Below are 22,091 nucleotides of genomic sequence, written 5' to 3'. Positions count from 1 at the left end.
CTGTAAAATTTACTTTGCATTTAAAGGTACAAGGTGATTTCTCTAATATATATGAACTACTACTCATTAAACTGTTAGTCTAATGTGATTTTCCCTTAAATGAAATTTTTTCATCTAGCAACAGAGTATCTCCTAACTTCCACTAGAGTTGTTGAAAGTTGGTGCTGAAGTATCTCAGTGTGAACATCTTTCCCATTACAGTAAGTATAGGTTCTCACATTAAATTCAACCTGATTATTTGGATTATTAAGAGCTATAACTATTTGTAAGTGCTTAGGAAAGAACCATCTGCAGATGTTTAATGAGGATATATCATTTTGAAAATTTCTTTCACACTATAGTTTGAATTAATGTATTTTATAATTTTGTAGTAAAACCTAACTCAGATTTCTACAGGCCTTAAAACCACAGACGTTTGAATTGTCAGACCCAATTATCATTGTCTCTGCCCACACGTCACCTATAAAAAGAGTGACACTGGAACTCTTACTCTGGAATATTTAGGAGTAAGGTGAATTTGCGTGTCTGTTTTGTGATTTGACAGGTACCTAATATGGTAGCCACTAGTGATGCTTAGAGAACCCTGCCATCATTGCAGAAAATTCTGCTGGGCAGTGTTACGGAAGGGTAGGCTGCGTAGGCCTATACTGGTCACTGTTCATAAATGAGCCTTGTCATGACAAGAACATGCCTTTGAAGTACATGTTATTCAAGAGAACACACATTTATAAAGGTATTTAGTTTATTTTTCAAAAAAATATTTTTGCTAGAAGGTTTGAGTAATTTTACATGATCACAATCTTTAAATAAATTCTTTTTCTGACCAAAAGGTACCATTTAAGTGAACAGCTTATCTAGGCCTGTTTTTGTAACACCCAAATACAATTAGCACTTCTCTGATGATATATTCCCTAGATCTTAATTATCTATAGGCCAGGAGGCAGAGCCTCACATGTAATAAAAGCAGGTGTTTTACAACTGCTGATTAGTTCGGTTTCTTAACATAATTAAACAGAGCAGGTAGTCAGTATATTCAGTTCACACTATTAGCACGCCTGAAGGGTCTGATACACCCAGAGCTCTCCCAGTCAGCACTTCTAATGCAGGGAAGCAGTGAACCAAAACTGCAGAGAAAAAGGGCAGCTCTAGACTAGTGATGGCTGTGTCCCAGTTAGGGCTGTTGTTCTGTTCCAACTATGAATCCAGCATGACCGGTGTCACTCATATTCAGTGATAAGTAGAAAATACAGTGCAAAACCAAAAAGTGATTTGGGGACTTTTGGCAGCAACTGCTGCTTTTCCCTTCCTTAGGGTCCCTTAAGAGAACTCAACTAAAAGGTCAATTAAATCTATATTCATTGCTATAGATTTAATGTAAGGATAAATCACTGGAAAGAAAGAACTATAATAAGTTTGTTGATGGACAGGACTGGGCACAGCTTGAAGGCACATTGTAAGCAGCTTTTAGTTTGTACAAGGCCTGCACTTAATCCTAAAAGCGTAAGGGCTGCTCACCTTGTGGGCACCCAAACAATTTAGTGCCAAGCTAGTGACAGTAATGCCTGCCTCTTCCACCAGCAGTCCAGACTACATTTCAAAAACGTCTTTGTTGCAAGGAAGAAATTATTGCAAACATCAGGACAAAGGCCCTTCTGATATGGGGCTTGAGGTTCACACCTAATCATGAGAATAGGGGGGAAAAGCAACTATGTGTGCTAAAACCAAGTTCCACGAACAGAGAAACATTTTGAATCACATTCTTAAAATATTTGACATTTAGGCAAAAGCATGCTGGACAGTACACCTCAAGGCGCCTTATTAAAGTGGAAGTAAAAGGGAAGCTGGCCTTGGACAGTTCACTTTAGTTACCTATGTGCACCCCTGCTTGCCTCAGCACCCAGAGGGTGACCATTTCTCGGACTGTAGGAAATGGCAATTCAAGTTTGGGACATGAAGATTCAGTTTTGTTGGTGTCTCTTCTACATACCTGGTTCTGTCAGTGAGGAGGTGAACTGGAGCTCTGAAGTTTAAGATACTGAGAGTCCACAGCCTAGTTATACTGGCTACTTTGTATAACTGTCTCCTTACCCCACAAAAGTTAGGCAAATGTCTTACATGCAGATCTGAAAGAACTTCACGTGTGGGTAATTACTTCAGAAAACCTCAAGACGATATCCTCCCTGCTTAAACTGTCCTCTTTGTTAATGATGACATAACCCTAACTGTAGCAGCATAAAGTGCCTCTGATCGCAGTAAGGAATACTGAGCTGGTTTTACAGTAAGTCCAGAGGGCTCTGGAGAGTACTGGGGCTCTTTACAATGTAAACATTGGTGTTGGTGCTTGGAATGTCTGGGAGTGGGAACCCTGCGTGTAAACATGTTCGGACTCTACCCTCGACTGCTGGCAACCTCACCTTCTGGCCAAGTTCAAACTGCATGTTTCAGCTGCTTATTTTCAATACTCACACCTAAACAGGCATAATGCCAAGTATCTTCTGTCATTTACTTGGTATTCTGTGTAAACTTCTGAGACTCTTACATACACCTTTGTGGTTTTTTTCTGCCCCAGTTCAGATAATTGGGTAATTTAACATGCATCTTTCCAGATTCCCTTTCCTTTCAAGTATCACAAAAGGCTAGAATAAAGATGCAAGATCCATTACTTTAATCCTACTGCAGCTAAGCGTAAGGACAGGGTCACTTCCACTTTCCTCCAGTAGGCGAGGCTGATAGAAGAGAAAAAAAAAAAAAGGACCCCAGCGCTAGAGTCTCAGGGTGGTCAGGAGAGGCCAGATGAGGAGCCTTGCATGCTGCTGAGATGACCAGAGGGAAGAGCAAAACACATTATCTGCTGTGCTCCTCTGCAGTCCAGTCTTGTTACCCTTCCTCTTCTCTCCTCCCTACCCAGCTGCAAAAGACCTGGTCAGTCTTTAGTTTTGAAGATTCATATTTTAAACACCTTTGGGAAAAAAAAGATGTTTGGCAAATCTTAATTTCTTCCATATGGGAGACCACACAAGGATAACAGCTTGTACTCAGGCTGAATTCTCATGTGTCTGACCACTAGTTTAATGGATATTAACATTTTTAATAGGCCAAAACCAAAAATCCAGAGAATTCAGTGTTCCAGCCAAAGCCTTCATAAGACTTAGGCCTTTTTGTTACAATTCTTAAAGCCAAGACTGAAATTTCTCATGTCTTAACTGGACATCCAAAGTTGTCTTTTTCTCCCACCTCAATCAACTCTTCCCAAAGTAGGCACTGCGCTTTATATGTGCCTCTCTAAACAGAACACACCAGTCAGGTTTTGACCACTTTCTTCTCACCCTTCAAAAGGAATGCAACTCACTCGGCAAGACTCACTTGGGAGAGGGAAGTCAGTGAAAGGTGCAGCAGGTAAAAGGACCGGCTTTGTCAAAACCACCACTCCTAGCTACCCTTTATGCCCCAGGGAACAACTATCATTCTCAGAGTTATGTTGAATGAAAAACATCCTGCACTTTTAGGTTCTGGGATTAAATTTTAAACCTGTACTCAGTCCACGTCTAACTAAGTTTCAAAAGCCGCACCAAATCTACTAGGCTTTTTTTTTTTTTTTTTTTTAATACTCTGCACTGCATGCTCTGTCTATATGCATGCGTTTGGATAATAAATATTAAATATGGGGGGAAACACACGGAATCCATAAAATTAAAAATGAAACCAAACTGAACATTAAAAAATAGTACACGGTAGCTAGAGAAATGAATAGGGCAAAAAAACAAATTTGAGGTAACAATAGTGGCCCAACACCACTGATCTGAAATATCTGTAAAAATTCAAATAAGTGTTTGGAGATTCAAGTAACAAACCATCTGCTTCAACTTGGTCAGACCTCCCAGAGTCCCTGCTGAGTTTCAGTCCATGAGCCGGCACTCACACAGCTCCTTGTAAATCCTCTTCCGCACTCGGGGCATGTCCTCTTGGGAAAACTGGAAAGGCTGCTCTAAGGCGAGGCACTTGCAGTACTGCAAAGGTCGCAGAAACACTTAAGTGGCATGTGGAGCTAGGAAGCAGCCCAGTGTATTTTCCCAGATGCAGACCTAATAAAATAGGGTCTAAGGCAGCATTTTAAAGTTTGGATGTAAAACACATTGCTTTAAAACATTTACCTCCAAATTAGAGTCACCTTCCCTGGTAAGTATCTCACTTGGGGACTCCCCTTTGGCCACACAAGACTGTAAGAAGCAGAAACTGATAAAATAGGCTCCAGTTCTCCTAGAGGTGTATCGTGCAGAGACGGCAGCTAGACCCTCAGTTTGTTTTCAAACCCAAGACGTTCATGAGTCAGAGGAATGAGCCCATCTTTCATGATCTTTGCAGATCTCTAAGCTCATGAATTATATACAATTTCCTTTGTAAATATAATGTTTAACAAAATTTTCAGTAGCCCTTAAAGATCACTAAGGAACTCACAGCAGGAGAAAGCAGTTTTTGAATGTGGCCCTTACTTAAAATGTAGCTTTTACTCTGGTTAAAGACTACTTGCCAATGGCTAAAAAAAATAGTTAATTCTGCAAATGCCAAGGGTTTACAATACAGATTCAGATCAGTCTCCAGTGTGCCTTACTAATAACCTCTGTTAAGAGGTGGATACCTGTTGTTCATTCTTGGCTTTAGAAGGTGGTGCTTCTAAAGATAAAGCATCTGAAAGTGTAGAATCTATAGCTCGCCAGCAACAAAGGAAGGGAAGGAGGAAATACTCTGTTACCTGTTCCTAGTGCCAGGTACATACCACAGGGGCTCCCATCTGTCTAAGCCCAACAAATTTTAATTCACACATCCTAAATTCTGGAAAAAGAGATATCTTTACCTGGAGCACAAAGACTCCACAGTCACTGTCATTTTTCTGTTGTGGAATACACTAAAGAGAAAAACAAAATGATCATTAAAATAAAATCCAAGTACTTGTCTTCAGATAATTTGTTTTTATGGAAAGATGAGCAAAAGACAAAAATCCATCTCTGTCCAAGACTGCTGGTGTACTGGTATATACCTTTGGTATTTAAAGTATGGGATTTTATGGAAGTATCTAGCCATATCAAAAGAGCAAGCAACCAACTGTAATTTATAGAACATTTTGCCTAAATGGGAGAAATAGGAAATCAAAATCCCACTTTAAAACTTCCATTTGGATTACGAGTTCTGCTGTCAGATTACTGACCAAAATAGGATTGTGGATCAAAAAGCATATGCCTCGACTCTGAATACTTCCTAACGATCCTGCTTAGCAATCTCCACTTTTGATCTCCTACTACACAAATCTTTACTTTTTCAGAGAGACCATAAAGATAAGCAGGTTTCCAAAAGAACTAGATATGTATTCTGCCTAAAATGGGAGTATGAAAGATCCTGACTAAATTTAGAGTACCTGGATATTCTGTAAATTTAGGAAATGTACAAATTCAATTCTGGTTTAAACTAAAAGACTAGGTTATTAAAAGAAAATTTATGCTTTTAAACCTTAGCATTCAGTACAGTTCAAGGATGAACAAATCTGGTCCTTTTGGGTTTGGCTTAAAGTTTCTTTCAAGACTCTACCTCTTTAAGATTGTGTTCAGTGATCCAGACAGACCTGAGGTCAAGGACTTGACTCTGAATAGTTCTGATGGCCTTTGGGGAAGGTCACACCTATGCTTCAGTTTTCTCACCTACAGAATAAAGATGCTCATCCCTAAATGACCAATCTGCCTACCTCACAGGTTGTAAGGATCACATGAGATCACACAGGCAAAAACACTTTGAAAACAATAAAGCAGTGACCATAAAATGTTAAGACACGGGTATCTGCGACAGCAATGAGAAGACATGCCTGGGCACTCTGCCCCACGTATAGCCTGAGTATCTATAGGGCAAACGTAGTGCTGCTTTCAGATTGAAACACTCAAGACACTGTCTTCCCCAAATGCCTGGTAAGAAGCCCAGTGCACTTCCTCCCTTAGTGGATCCAAATGGCCATTTCAGCATTTCTCTGGGTCTATGTGGGTCATCTGGAAATAAGAGGCAAGAGGCAGGCACCACCAAAAGAAAAAAGTTACATATCTATTTTTTTCTTTTTTCCCCCCTATACAGCATTCATATCATTAGCAGCTGCCCCAAGGAAGAAATGAGTAAATTTGCTCCCCACAAGCACTGGGAAACGAAGCCGCTAGATGATCAATACTAAACAGAGGTTTACTCTAAGCTGCCCCTCTGCAGCCTCAAGACTCTAACTGGTTATCTCCATCATCAGTCTTAAAATGCTTCTTAAAGACACCCACCCCTAAGATGATTCCATCCCCCTGACATGCCTGAGTTTTCATTTTTGTCACATACTTACCTTTGTAACAGCAGTCTGCCAACCCTGAAGAAATTCAGGTCTATTTTTTTCTCTGGCTTCAGTCAGCAAATACTTTCTTATATTCTGGTTAAAAAGAAACCACAACACAGATGCTGTGTTCCATCAGTTGGTGAAAAATGGAACCTGCCCACAGCAGATAGAAGCAAAGGAGGAGGCTGTGGCCCCACCACTGGGCAAAGTCTGCATTAGAGTTTAAAGTTTAAGCTGAACCTTATTTCTGACCTTTCACTTCACAGTGACTCAGACCTTCTATACTCAGATATGCATTTAGGCTGTGGACACCCGTATATGTTTTAATTGGAACTTTTTATAAGATGGTCAGCCTTTTCCAGCAGTAAGCCAACTTGCTGAATGAGAAATTTAAATAAATACTGGCAAGAAAAAAGTCTGCCAATGCTCAGTACAAAGAAGGAACCCATGGCAGAAATCAATAACTGGAACTAAATGAAAAACATTCCCAGCCTTAGATACTCTGTATTTTGAGGGCTGTAGGTAAAGGTATAATGCAGTTTCTAGAAAGTTATACTGAAACCCATTCTGGATACTGAATACAGTCAAGTCCACTGCAGAAATCTCTACCAGGATGAAGCCTATCAGAGTTTCAAACTTTCCTTGTGCCTTCTACATCCATAGCGCGCTCTGCATGCATCTAAGATGAAGTCAGACGTTACAGGACTTAAACTAACCCCTCTGAATATGAAGTATGTTTATACATACAACTGTGTGTTGATGCACACGTGCATGTACACACATGCATACATATTCTACCACATCATTCTGCAACTTGCCTTTTAAAACCCAGTACATTTTGGAGATCTTTCCATGTTAGGATGTGGAAATCTGTATTTTTTTTTAACTGCTATGGTCAGTTTAACAGTATGAATATACTATAGTGTATTTAACTATTCTGTTGGTAGAGCTAAATTTAGGTGGTTTTGATTTTTTTACTATCAGTAATGCTGCAGTGAACATCCTGGTACTTGCCCTATCATTGTGCACATACATACACAAGCATTTTTATGGAGCAGATACCAAGAAACAGAGCTGGTGTGCAATCGGATGTGCTTTTTTTTTTTTGATAGGCTGCATGCTCAACATGGGGCTTGAACTCATGACCCTGAAATGAGTGCATATGCCACTGACTTGAGGTAGCCAGACGCTTCTAGGACATACACCTTTATAAATTTATAAAACACTTAAAACTGATCAGAATTTTAATTCCCCCCAAGGGGCTTGCTATATCAATTCATAGACTCCATCAGAAAATAGGAAAGCTGGTTTCCTTATATCCACATAAACACCTGAATACCATCAAACTTGCCTAACAGGCAAAACATGGAGCCCTGATACAGTTTTATTTTGCATTTCCTGTACTTCTGGTAAGACTGATCATCTCTCCATGTGTTGATAGGCTGTTTGCATTCTTCCTAAAAATTATTTAATTTAACCTTTGTCCATTTCTATTAAGTCCTTTTATTCATTTGTAGGAGTTCTTTATATATTCTGGGTAGTGATTATTATATATGTCACAAACATTTTCCCCACGTCTACCCTTATCTGTGAATTTCATGGCATACAGAAGTTCTGAATTATGGTCCAATTTATCAGTGTGTTCTTCTATGTCTTTTTTTGCTTTTATGGTTCTATGTAAGAAATCCTTCCCTAATCCAAGAACTTAAAATTTTCTGTATTTTATTCTTTTAGAGTTTTGTGTTTTATATTTAGGTCATTGTTTTATGTGGAATTTGTTTATACAAATAGTGTGAAGGAGCTGTATTTTACTTTTCCAAATAGACAGCTGCTTTTCACAACAGCATATACTGAATAGCCTGTCTTTTCCCAATCTTATCATATACCAGGTTCCCTCATATACATGAGAAATTTCTGGATTCTCTGTGTTGTTCCACCAATTTACTTGTCTATTCCTAAGCCAATATAAATACAGTTTTATTTATTAAAACTGTGTTTATGGTTTGATATGTAGTAGACCAAGGATTCCTTCCCCCATTGTTCATGCTATGAATTCTGCAATATGGGTTTTACGATAAGCTTATCAGGTTTCATTCAAAATCCTCTTGGGAAACTGATTATGACAAATGGGTATATATTAATTTGAGGATAACTGATCTCTTTCTAATACTGAGTCTTCCTATCTTTCCATCTGCCCAGAGTTCCTTTAAATATAGTTTTTTCATCTTAAACAACTTCCATAATTTTTGCTAGGGTATACTCCTGGGCAATTTACATCTTTGTTGCTTTTGAAAATGGAATCTTGTTTTTAGTTGAATTTCCTAACTCATCCTTCTTAGAGAAAATCAGGGAACCTATTGATTTTTTTCTTGCTTTGCCTCCTACCATCCTGTTGAACTCCTGTTAGTTGAGCTCTCATATTTTGCCAGCTGATTCTCTTGATTATCTCATTCTGCATGTTATTTTGAAGCTACAAGCCCATTACAGCTCTAAGAGAAACCAAAGAAAACGATTTCTGTCCACATACAAAATGTAGCTTTATGGGAAGGCAGGAAAATATTTGACAAAATCTAAATAGGGCATGTATCTCAGAGGGGGGATCCAGATCACAGACAGCTACCTCCCCCCAACCCGGGGATTCCTCTTGCAGTAGTCCTTATCTCTCCCAACATTTTTGAAAATCTGCATGACAGAAACTGATGCTCTATCAGACTGACTTCTGCTATTCTAAGATACTGTTTGATCACAAGATAAATGAGAAAATACAAGCAGTATATTAACTTACCTCTACACAAAACTTAAAATGGATGCCTTGGGAATCATAAAATGAAATAATTCGATTAGAGAGTGTCACGGTAATGAGAGACCAGTGGACTTCCAGGTGAATAGGAATCAACAGAAGACTCTTTTTAAACAAATCCACCTGATTAAAAAGAAAAAAATGCAGCCATCACCACAGACTATCCAAAAGAACAATGGCAGCAGCTTCCGTTTACTGACTTTTGACCCGCCCACGGCCATAAAAGCAGAAAGTGGTGAAGCCAGAATTTGAACCCAGGCTGGAATCTAAAGGCTCATGCTTGTAACTACTAAGCCTTAATAGACAATAAGAAAACTGAAGATCTAGAAAGTACCACTTCACATTTAACCTGACACACCTGTGCATACACCTTTTCAAGTAGTTAACATTGCTTAGCCTCTTACTTTTATGCTTAATTTTCTTGTGTACACATTTGACTTTGACTCAATTCTTACTGAGAAAGGAATCATGGTATTAGAAAACAGCAGACTATAAGCCTTCTTTTTATAGACTCCATATCATAGTTATGATCATGGGCTTGGAAGTTAAGTCTGGTTAATTACACCTCCTCCACCTACTGGCAAGATGACTTTGGCAATTTTTGTAGCTTCTTTGTTACTTGATTTCTTCAACTATAAATTACAGATAACAATATCTACCTTATGAAGCTGTTGAGAGTGATAATACATGTAAGATGTGTAAGACTGCTTTCACACATTACATGTAGCCAGTGAATCTTAACTATCACCATTTTCACTACGCTCAGGTTTCCCAGATATTGAAATTGAGAAAAATAGCCTTAATAATTATTTACACATCTTTTACAATCTAGAAATATTTACTCTTCCATTCAAAACCCCAGTTGTGGATTGGTTGTTAAAGTAGTAGGTGCTCAATAAACACTTGTAAAAAAGTGAATGAATTTCTTTTTTCAGATATTTTTTGAGGTGTTTTTTTTTTTTTGTTTTTGTTTTTATTGATTCCATAGGTTAAAACAATCACAAGGCTATTTTCAACTACATCACATTCTTACAAGGTATTTCTCAAGCCTTCCTTGCTTTCTGATATTCAGGTAATGTCCTGCTCTAGATGAATCTACTAGTCAACATGATCTTGGAGCAAATCACTTTAGCAGTTCTACTTTTCCAATTTTTACATCCATTAACCTGAGAAGTGAGGTGGACAGAAGGGAATATAAGGACAGCTGGTCCTTCCCAATGCATAAATTGTATCTAAAACAAGGACTCTCATCTAAAATACAATATTAAAAGAGACCAAATTTATATTCTTCTCAATTAAAAATTTTTGAAATACAGAAAAAAATACACTTCAGTGTGTATCTTTCCAGATAATTTTTCTTTTTAACATTTTCTCATACTTTTTTTTCTCTCAGAGATTCTGAGAGAGAACATACTCAAGAACATGAGTGGGGTGAGAGGCAGAGAGAGAATCTCAAGCAAACTCTGTGCCGAGCGCAGAGCCTAGTGCAGGGTTCAATCTCACGACCCCGAGATCATGACCTGAGCCAAAACCAAGAGTCGACACTTAAATGACTAAACCACCCAGGCACTCGCCCCCAACACACACTTTATACATACAATTAAGAGTGATACATGTGGAAGATTATATTGGTTGATCCCAATTTGTTGTCCTCCCCGTAAAAGGAGTACACAGAAGCTTCACTATCCCTCCCAGGTGAAGAATATAGTCCTATCATGTGATCTGCTTTAACCCATGCTCTGTAAACAGAAGCAAACTTATGTCATGATCAAGCTGAAACTTCCAGAGCCATCATGTGGCCCTGAGACTGTTAATGTCTCAAGAGTGGTGCTGTTCCATCACTCTGGATTCCATTTAAGGAATAAAGATGAAAAAGCATAGGAACCTCTCCTTAGATGAAGGAAAAGCATTTGATAAAACTCAATATCAATTTAGGATTAAAAACAACAAGGGGTGCCTGGGTGGCTCAGAGGCCTTTAGCTTGGGTCATGATCCCAGGGTCCTGGGATCGAGCCACGCATCGAGCTCTCTGCTCTGCAGGGAGCCTGCCTCCTCCTCTCTCTCTGCTTGTCTCTCTGCCTACTTGTGATCTCTGTCTGTCAAATAAATAAAACCTTCAAAAAAAAACTCTCAGCAAACTAGGAATAGGAGCAAAACTTACTTAACCTGATAAAGATTACCTACAAAAAAATCCCACATGGGTGCCTGGTTGGCTCAGCCAGTTGAGTCTCTGACTCTTGGTTTCCGCTCAGGTCATTATCTCATGGGTCACGGGACTGAGCCCTGCTCTGGGCTCTACACTCAGTGGGGATTCTCACCCTCTGCCCCTTCTCCCACTCATGTGTGCTCTCTAAAATAAATATGAATCTTAAAAACAACAGAAGCAGCAACCCTCTGATTGACATCACAAATACTAGGGAAAGACTGAATGCTTTTCTCCTAAGATTGAGAATAAGGCAGACATTCTAAGAGAAGTCCCAGCCAGTGCAATGAGGCAATAAAAAATGGCATACAGTTTAGAATGGAGGAAATAAAACACTACTTACAGACATGATTATGAAAATCTGACAATCTACAAAAAAGCTCCTAGAGTAGGAGTGCCTGGGTGGCTCAGCTGACAAACTGGCTGACTCCTGATTTCAGCTCAGGTCATGATCCTGTGGTTGTGGGACTGAGCCCTGTATTGGGCTCTGTCCTCAGCAGTGTCTGGCTTGAGAATCACTCTTTCTCCTTCTGTCTGCCCCTCCCCCAACACGTACACATGCGCTCTCTCTCGCTCACTCTCTCCAAAATAAATAAGTAAATCTTAAAAAAAAGCAAAAAAGCTCCTAGAACCAGTGACTCCAGTAAGGTCAATGGCTATGAGGTCAATTCATACCAAACAACTGGAAGATAACATTTAAAAATTCTATTTATATAAGTTTCAGAAATATGAAATCCTTAGGGTTTTTTTTCAATTTAAAAATTCTATTTATATAAGTTTCAGAAATATGAAATCCTTAGGGTTTTTTTTCAAGATTTTATTTATTTATTTGACAGAGATCACAAGTAGGCAGAGAGGCAGGAAGAGAGAGGGGGAAGCAGGCTCCCTGCTGAGCAGAGAGCCAGACATGGGGCTTGACCCCAGGACCCTGAGATCATGACCTGAGCCGAAGGCAGAGGCTCAACCGAATGAGCCACCAGAGAATGAGAGAGAGAGAGAGAGGGAGAGCACAAGAGGGGAGAGATCAGAGGGAGAAGCAGACTCCTCACCAAGCAGGGAGCCTGATGTGGAACTTGATCCCGGAATTCCAGGATCATGACCCGAGCCAAACACAGTTGCCTAACCAACTGAGCCACCCAGGCACACCGGGGTTATATTTTTAAAAAATATGTGCAAGACCTGCCTACTAAGAATTACAAAATACTGCTGAGAAAAATGAAGAGCCAAAATAAAGGGAACATACACCACATACATGGACTGGAAGACTTGATAAAGTCTTGCTAAAATGTCTATTCTCCCCAAACGAACATATAAACACAATCCCAATCAAAATCCAGCAGATTTTCTTTAAAAAAACAATGACAAGCTAATTTGAAAATTTATATGAAAATGCAAAAGACCTAGAATTCCCAGTCTGGGAAAAGAATAAATCTAGCCATCTTACACTGATTTCAAGATGTACTATAAAGATACAGCAGTCAAAACTGTGGTATTATTAACACTAAGAACAGAGGTCAATGGAAATGAGCATAAAGTGCAGAAACAGACCCATACATACGTGGTCAGGTGACTTTCTACAATGGTGCCAAAGCAATTAAACTAGGAAAGAGAAGTCTTTTCAATGCAAATGACATTGGAACAACTAGATATCCATACGGAGAAATCCTCAAAATTAAAGATCTTTACCAAAACACACACTTAAAATAAACAGAAAAGCTACAGACTGAAATCACAAAACCTAGACCTGACAAAGGATTTATATCCACAGCAGTAATAACCCTTTCTTTACCACCCATTTTTCTATTTAGTTGGTGAAGTCTCTGTCTTATCCATTTATATAAACCCTTTATGCATTAAGAAAATTGGTTCTGTGACGTTAATTTTTTCCCAGTTTGTCTTTTTTTTTTTTTTAAGATTTTATTTATTTGCCAGAGAGAGACAGTGAGAGAGGGAACACAAGCAGGGGGAATGGAAGAGGGAGAAGCAGGCTTCCCGCCGAGCAGGGAGCTCGATGTGGGGCTCAATCCCAGGACCCTGGGATCATGACCTGAGCCAAAGGCAGTCGCTTAAGAACCGAGCCACCCAGGTACCACTCCCAGTTTGTGTTTTTACAATTGCTCCCATTTTGTTTTTGTTTTTTTGAGAGAGAGAGAGAGCTAGAGTGTTCTCATGCTGGGGAGCGGGGTGCAGGAAAGGACAGAGGGAGAGAACCTTAAGCAAGCTCCATTCCCAGCACAAAGCCTGACCACAGGACTTGATCTCACAATGATGAGATCATGACCTGAGCTGAAATCAGGAGTGGGATGCTTAATAATCAACTGAGCCACCCAGGTGTCCCTACACTGCTCCTGTTTTAAATAGTTATTTTTCTTGTTATGTAACTGAATTAATTCATTTTTCTTTTGTAAACTTTTAAGTTGTACAGAAAACAGACTTAGCTACCCTGAGACTATTTTTAGCAAGTTCTTGTAAGGACTTTCTTAGTACTTTTCTTAGTACTTTCATGGTTTTATTTATTTTTGTTGCATTCAAATCCTTGGTCATTCTGTAATTTATCTTCATATAATCTAATTTAGTGAGTACTTAATTCTTCTATTTTTCATTTTTTCTTTAGTGATAAAGGCATTTATGGCCATTAACTTTCTTCTCAAACCAGCCTTCATTATGTTCCACAGTGCTTGGTAAGATGTGTTCCCCCTTTCCATCCCTTTTTAGACAATTGGTATATAATTTCTTTTTAAAGTTTTTAGATCCAAGTGTTTCATATGCAGTTATATGCATATCTGTAAAATTTTCAGATTGTTAGATTTTTTTGGCCACCTTTATTTTTTACTGAACTGTGATCAAAGAATAACATAGGTAATAATTTTCTATGTGGCCAAATAAATGCATGATCAGTTTTTACAAAATCTAGTATAGAGCTATTAAGCTAAATGTAGTATTGGTTGTATTATTATTTTATGATTTTGTTTTATGTCAGCCTCCTCTATCCAACTACGAGAAGTCTCCTGCTATCACTATTTTATCAAGGTCTCCTTCTGTAGTTTTGTTAGATTTCTATATATTGAAATCTTATCACACAATCTACTTTTTACCTTAATATCTACTTTATCTGCTCTTAATACTGCCATTCCTCCTTTTTGGCTACCACTTTCTCTCGGTTTACATTTGTCTGGCACCTCTTTAACTGTCACTTTGTTTTCAACCTTTCTTGTTCATTTTATGTTTGTCATATACAGCATATGCAGATATACCTCAGAGATACTGTGGGTTCAGTTCCAGACCACTGAAATTAAGTGAGTCAAATGAGTTTTTTGGTTTCCCAGTACAGATAAAACTTATTTACACAAACTGTAGTCTATTAAGTATACAGCATAAAATAAACATACCTTAATTAAAAAACAATAAACATACCTTAATTAAACAATAAACATACCTTAAATTAAAAATACTGCTAAAAATGCCAACCGTCATCAATGCTAACTCACTCTCAGGGAGCCATAATCTTTTTGTTGGGGAGGGTCTTCCCTCAATGTTGATGGCTCCTGACTGATCAAGAAGGTTGGGTGGCTGTGGCAATTTCTTAAAATCGGGTAACAATGAAGTTTACAACATCGATAGAATCTTCCTTTCACAAACAATTCCTCTGTAGCATATGATACTACTTGACAGCATTTACCCACAGAACTTCTTTATCAACCAGGTTTACGTAATACTCTAAATCCTTTCTTGTCTTTTCAGCAATTGTCACAGCATCTTCACCAAAAGTAGATTTCATCTCAAGAAACCATTTTCTTTGCTCATCTGTAAGAAGCAATTCCTCAGGGCGCCTGGGTGGCTCAGTTGATTAAGTGTCTGCCTTCAACTCAGGTCATATAGGATCAAGCCCCACATTGGGCTCCCTGCTCAGTGGGGTGTCTGCCCCACCCCCGCTTATGTTCACTCTCTTTCAAATAAAATCTTTTTAAAAATTTAAAAAAAAAAAAAGTCCTCAACTGTTCAAGTTTTGTCATAAGATTCCAGCAATTCAGTCAAATCTTCGGGCTCGAAGATTTTTTTTTTTAAGAGTTTATTTGAGAGAAAAGAGTGAGTGCAAGTGGGGGAAGGGGCAGAGGCAGAGAGTCTCAAACAGACTCTGCTCTGAGCACAGAGGCAGATGCGGGGCTCAATCACATACCCTGAGACCACGACCTGGGCCGAAACCAAGAGCTGGACGCTTTACCGACTGCAGCACCCAGTGCCCCATTCAGGCTCCACTTCTAATTCTAGTTCCCTTACTATTTCCCACATATCTGTGGTCAGTTCTTCCACTAATATCTTGAAACCCTCAAAGTCATCCAAGAGAGTTGGAATAAACATGCTCCAAACTCCTATTATGTTTCTATTTTGACCTCTTCCCATGAATCACAAATGTTCTTAACGGCATCGAGAATGGTGAATCCTTTCCAGAAGATTTTCAATTAACCATGACCAGATCCAACCAAGGAATCTATGGCAGGTATAGCCTTATGAAATGTATTTCTTAAATAATACAACCTGAAAGTTGAAATTACTCCTCAATCCATGGGCTGCAAAACGGGGTTTGTGCAGGCATGAATACAACATTAACCTTGTTACACATCTCCATCAGAGCTCTTAGGTAATCAGATGTATTGTCAATGACCAGTCTTATTTTGAAAGACATCTTTCTGAGCAATAGTTCTCAACAGTGGGCTTAAAATACTCAGTAAACCATGTTATAAATGGATGTGCTGTCAGCAAGGATTTGTTTTTCCATTTATAGAACACAGAGAGAGAGTAGATTCAGCATAATTCTTAAAGGCCCTGGGATTTTCAGAATCAATGAGCACTGGCTTCAACTTCAAGTCAACAGCTGCATTAGCCCCTCCCTAACAAGAGAGCCAGTCTGTCCTTTGAGCCAAGTATTCTGACTTCTCTTCTTTACTATGAAGGTCCTAGATGGTATCTTTTGCCAATAGAAGGCTGTTTAATCTGCACTGAAAATCTGCTGCTTAGTGTAGACACCTTCAGGAGTTATCTAAGCTAGCTCTTCTGGAGAACTTGCTGCAGCTTCTATATCAGCACCTGCTGCCTCCCCCTACACTTTCATGTTACGGAGATGGCTTCTTTCCTTAACCCTCATGAACTCACCTCTGCAGGCTTCCAACTTTTCTTCTGCAGCTTCCCCTCACCTCTCTCAGTGTTCATAAAATTCTTGAAGAGAGTTGGGGCCTTGCACTAGATTAGGCTTTGGCTTAAAGGAGTGTTGTATCTGGTTTGATCCTCTATCCAGACAATCGAAACTTTTGTTGTTCTTAGCAATAAGGCTATTTTCACTTTTTTGTCATTCATGTGTTCACTGGAGTAGCACTTTTTCTTCAAGAACTTTTCTTCTGTGTTCACAGCTAGGCTGTTTGGCACAAGATGCCTGGTTTTTAGCCTGTCTTAGCTTCTGACATCCCTTCCTCACTACGCTTAATCAATTATAGATTCTGATTTAATAATTCTGTGATTATTCCTTTCACTTGAATAGAGGGTTAATTTAACTTGAACACACTGTGGTATTACTGGCCTAATTTCAATATTCCTGTGTCTAGGAATAGGGAGGCCCAAGGAGAGGGAGAGATGGGGAACACTCAGTGGGTAGGACAGAACACACCTAGCATTTATAAAGTTTGCCACCTTATATGGGTATAGTTCATGGCACTCCAAGACTATTATAATAGGAACAAAGATCACAGATCACTATAAGAAATATAATAATTAAAAAGTTTTAAACACTGCAAGAATTACCAAAGTGTGACATAAAACAATGTGAGCAAATGCTATTGGAAACACAGTGCCAGCAGACTTACTTGATACAGGGTTGTCACAAGCCAATTTGTAAAAAATGCAGTATCTACAAAGCACAGTAAAGTGAACTACAGTAGAAGAAGGTATGCCTGTATGTGGCTTGTACCACTGGATGGGCTGCAGTGGTGTTTATACAAGAAAAATTAAGGATCACTATTAGGGGATTGTTCAAATTAAAAATATATACCGTATAGTGGGATGCTACTTAACCAAGAAGAGTGATGTAGATTAGGAAAGATAATCATACTGTACTTGGAAGTCATTTTTCACATTTCCTTCTCCTTCATTCCCATAACCAATCTATCACCCAAGTGACAGATTTTACTTCCCAGATTATACTCATATTTATATACATATCCCATCTGTCCTACCATTCTAATCCAGAGTACCATCAACAGTACTTCACAATAGCCTTCTGTTCTACGCACAGCGGCTTTGCTCCCACACCCATCTTCTTCAGTGCTGCCACAAACTGGATGATGTCACCTAAAACCTTCAGTAGATTCCTATACATTTAGGATAAAATTCAAAACCTAGACCTTAAGGTCCAACATTTCTGATCAGGTCTACTTCACGCCACTCTCTTCTTTGCTCTCTGCATTCCAGCTACACAAGCCGCCTCACATGCTTCTTCCACCATAAAATAATGATTATCACTGTGTGTTTACCATGCGCTCAATGGTTTACACAAATTATTTCATTTAATCCTCTCAACAAGGTAAATAGTCATGATACTACCACTTGACAAATGAGAAAACTGAAGCTTAGAGGAATTCAGCAATCTGCCTAAGGTCTTACAGCTTAAGTGAAGTATGGACCAGAATTTGAACCCAACTCTGAGTCCTGACTTCATTCTGTCTTATTCCAGATTTGCACTCTTCAACCATGTTTCATTTATCTTGGCATTACAGATGATGCTTTGCACATATTACCTAAATAGCAATGTTCATTCAGGTGCTGGTACTTAGCAAAAAATTACTTCCATCCACAGCTACTCACAACAAGACTTACTCCTAATTTCTATAACCAATCCAGTATAAAAAAGTGAAAGGCTACAGTATCTCTAGACCTATGGCTGGAATTTGAACTCACTGGTAATTTTGTCAAAATATCAAAAATAGAATATAAATAGGCTTTTAAAGTAATGTTTCTGGCATTAGTCAATGGCTACAGAGAGAAATTAAGGTTGCAAGGAGCCTTAGGGATTACTCTGATTTATCATTTTGTTTTATAAACAGCATTCTAAAGCCCAGAAAAATTGTCTTGTCCAACCTGCACAGCAAGCTAATAGCAATGCTGGAACCATGAACTTCCAGCCCTGTGCTTTCAGTTAGAGAATATTCCAATCAACTGGATACATTCAGAATTTTACTAGTATCTTGTGTTTCAAACAGTAAGATGTTAAAAAAAAAAAAAAAAAAAAACCAGAACTATCATATTAAAAACAACTATCATATTAAAGAGTTTTTTTTTTAATTTCTTTAAAATATTTTTTAAATTTATTGATTTGACAGGCAGAGAGAGAGGGAGGAGGAAGCAGGCTCCCTGCTGAGCGGAGAGCCTGATGCGGGGCTCGATCCTCGGACCCTGGGATCATGACCTGAGCCGAAAGCAGAGGCTTTAACCCACTGAGCTATCCAGGCGCCCCTAAAGAGTTTTTTTTTTTGAAAGAGTCATTCTAATTAATATCATATTGACATTGAAGTTGTTACCCTTCTACTCAAAATGGCTTCTCTGCATTTCAAATTTAGAGTCAAAAAGAAATAAAGGGAATACCTTTTTAGTCCATCTCTTTACTCCATTATATCCTTTGGTTACCAGCTGTCTGTGAAAAAAGCTGTTGAAGAAGTGAACCTAGAAGAGACATCAAATACAAGCACCCAGATTATATTAAGCTGTGCAGATTTAACTTCAAAAGAAAATGGAAATTAAAAAAACCCTTGTATGTAAGATAGATGAAAAAATGAGGGAAAGTTTCTTCTATAGAAAACACATTACATGATTCACAGAAGATTCTGTTCCAGATTTTCTTAGAACAATGGTGTTCTATAGTCAGAACTGGGACAGTTTAAATAAATAGATCACCTAAATCTAAGCAAGTGGAGAAGCAACCTGACAAATCTCTCCAAATCTTGTGATGAAACTGAAAGAGACTAAGAAAGAATGGGGTAGGGGTGCCTGGGTGGCTCAGTGGGTTAAGCCGCTGCCTTTGGCTCAGGTCATGATCTCGGGGTCCTGGGATCAAGTCCCGCATCGGGCTCTCTGCTCAGCAGGGAGCCTGCTTCCCTCTCTCTCTCTCTGCCTGCCTCTCTATCTACTTGTGATCTCTCTCTGTCAAATAAGTAAATAAAATCTTAAAAAAAAAAAAAAAAGGAAGAATGGGGTAACATTACCTTGTACTCAAGGGATATGGCTTACAAAATTAACACCCTCTAAGGATTTATGGTTTATATTTATATTTATATATATAAATATATATTTATATTTATTATGGTTTGCAGACTGCTGCTGTCATAACAACTACCAAAAGGCTTTAAAATGAATATTTCTAGCACTGAAATTTCTGACTTATAAATTAGGATCAGCTCAACTGAGAGACTAAGCATCTTGTGGTCTTAAACTGTTCACTCAGTAACTCTGATTCACTTGAGATGAAAATACTTCCCCCTAGTTGAGGTTCTCAGGTTGCGATCACCAGATCAGCAGTATCAGCATCACCTGGGAACTTGCTAAAATGCAAATTTTCAGGCTCCACCCCAGACTTCCTAATGAAGAAACTGAGGGTAGAGCTCAGCAATCCAGAAGATCCTAATGCACATTTGTTTTTAGAACTCTGCAGCTTAAGATGTCAATAAAAAGAGCTTGTCGCAGCTATTTCTAGAACAGTGATTCTCAAACTTCATGTGTATCAGAATCCAGAGGGCTTATTAAAACACAGATTGCTGGGCCTCACCTCCAGCTTCTGATTTCGTAGGGGTGGGTTAGAGTTCAGAATTTCATATCTCTAGTAAATTCTTAGGTAATGCTGATGCTGCTGGTCTGGGGACTATACTTTGAGAATGACTGCCTTAAGTATCCTTTTTTTTTAGTAAGTATCCTTTTAATCCAGTGAAGGTTCAGAATTAAATGTAAAAGTAATGAAGGTAAATTATATCCTTGAAATTAATACTTTTATGTTAAAAATCATCTATATGTGTTTAGGTTTAAACCTTCTGGTGATGATGAGAATTTTACGTAAAAGAGAATCCAACAGACTGCCTCATGATTCCAATTTATTTTTTATTTATATTTATTTTTAAATTCATATTTATCTATTTATTTATTTATTTATTTGACAGAGAGACAGGAAGAGAGGGAGTACCAGCAGGGGAAGAGGGAGAAGCAGGCTTTCTGTTGAGCAAGGAGCCCAACTTGGGGCCCAATCCCTAAACCCCAGGATCATGACCTGAACCCAAGGCAGACGCTTAATGACTGAGCTACCCAGGCGCCCGTCATGATTCCAGTTTAAAATGGAAAACAGATTTGTGGTTTTAATGGGAAGTTATATGACATTTTGTCTATATTCATAGTGTTGGAACCTCAGATGCATTATACCTACCTGTTTAAATTATTAGACTTATAAAAGTTTATAAAGTACTTGGAAAGGTTTTGTATGTTGAACTCAAAGGCTGCCCATCAGGCAATCTGCATATTCAGAAAAATTAAATTAAAAAAATAATTTTAATAATATCTAAGTTCTTACGGGAATTTTTGAGTTCAAGGAGGGTTTTTTGGGGGGAGGTTGGTTTTTTATTTATTTTTTATTTTTTTGTTTACAATTTCTCTCATTCATTATTTGACACAGAGGAGGGGGGGTGGGGAGGGAGAACAAACACAAACAGGGAGAGCAGCAGGCAGAGGGAGAAGTAGGCTCCCCACTGAGCAAGAAGCCCAACGTAGGGCTCAATCCCAGGACCCTGAGATCATGACCTGAGCCGAAGGCAGCCACTTAACTGACTGAACTGACAAGTTCCCCAGGTTTGTTTGTATTTAAACACAATACCAAAGATTAATCTACAAAAAAAGTGATAATTAATACCACTCTATTAGATCTTTAAAGAGAACGAAACTTTTAAATTAAAGGTTAAAGCAAATAATATATCCCTTCTGTGTATCTCCCCACTGTTAAAAAAGAGACAGCAAGCCCAAAATGGAATCTTAGTGTTGACTTATGCTTAGCCTATGTCACCAAACCCAAAATACCTAACCTAATTGCAACTTCACTCTCTCTCAGGACTGCAGTCTTAATAGAACTACCTGGTCAGCACTACTAAGGTAATTTGCCTGTTAGACCCTGTCGTCCCCTAGAGGAAGGTGACTTTGCTGCAACCAATCTGCTCTTTGCTAGTAACTTCATTGTCCTGCTCTTTCTGCCTTCTAAGTCTTGTATTTTGTACGGCTCTTCAAAGCTCCATTTTACCTGTTAGTAAGATGCCCAGTTCATAAATCATTTGAATAAAGCCAGTAAGATTCTTAAATGTACTCAGTTAACATTTAATACTTAATACCTTTTTTATTTTTAAAAGATTATTTATTTATTTGACAGAAAGAGAGGAAACAAAAGCAGGGGGAGTGGGAGAGGGAGAAGCAGGGTTGTTGAGTTCAAGCCCCATGTTGGGTATAGAGATTACTTAAAAAGAAAATCTTTAAAAAAAAAAAAAAGGTCTCCTGAAGAATCAGCATACCCACTTTGAAACAAATATGCAGAAAATGATGGCATCAGACTTTTTTATACTAAAATATTGTAGAGAACTTCTGCCAAACCCTAGTACCTGAACAAGGCAAAATCGAACACTTTTAAAAATCTAAGCAATGTCAGGGCGCCTGGGTGGCTCAGTGTGTTAAGC

At 38.6% G+C, this 22,091-nt stretch overlaps 2 protein-coding genes across 13 annotated transcripts in view; one reads left to right on the top strand and one right to left on the bottom strand.

Moving 5' to 3' along the window:
• The window catches only part of NCBP2 (nuclear cap binding protein subunit 2), a 34,380-nt gene that overhangs the window by 7,825 nt on the left and 4,464 nt on the right, over positions 1-22,091 (top strand). The window contains exons 5-6 of one of the 6 annotated variants that reach the window (XR_006818102.1): positions 119-200; positions 6,112-6,365. The exons of 1 other annotated variant lie outside the window; for it this stretch is intronic. Coding sequence is in view for 2 of the 5 variants with exons in the window: in XM_046003764.1 (XP_045859720.1) it covers positions 6,112-6,205 (94 nt within the window). In the remaining 3 variants the exon portion in view is untranslated. Of the gene's footprint in view, positions 1-118; positions 201-6,111; positions 6,366-21,478; positions 21,520-22,091 lie in introns of those variants that run through there. 4 more of the 6 variants (XR_006818103.1, XR_006818101.1, XM_046003765.1 and 1 more) reach the window with 4 other exon arrangements.
• The window catches only part of SENP5 (SUMO specific peptidase 5), a 59,319-nt gene continuing 37,438 nt past the window's right edge, over positions 211-22,091 (bottom strand). For 3 of the 7 annotated variants that reach the window (XM_046003756.1, XM_046003763.1, XM_046003757.1), the window contains exons 6-10: positions 18,982-19,059; positions 9,135-9,272; positions 6,359-6,442; positions 4,853-4,903; positions 211-4,007 (exon numbers count right to left, since the gene is read on the bottom strand). In XM_046003756.1, coding sequence (XP_045859712.1) covers positions 3,897-4,007; positions 4,853-4,903; positions 6,359-6,442; positions 9,135-9,272; positions 18,982-19,059 — 462 coding nt within the window. In that variant the 3' untranslated portion in view covers positions 211-3,896. The other 4 variants (XM_046003758.1, XM_046003760.1, XM_046003759.1 and 1 more) reach the window with 4 other exon arrangements.

The sequence above is a fragment of the Meles meles genome, chromosome 4, assembly GCF_922984935.1.
Source record: "Meles meles chromosome 4, mMelMel3.1 paternal haplotype, whole genome shotgun sequence".
In the NCBI taxonomy this organism is placed as follows: Eukaryota; Metazoa; Chordata; class Mammalia; order Carnivora; family Mustelidae; genus Meles; species Meles meles.
This window is presented reverse-complemented; position numbering and strand designations above follow the sequence as displayed.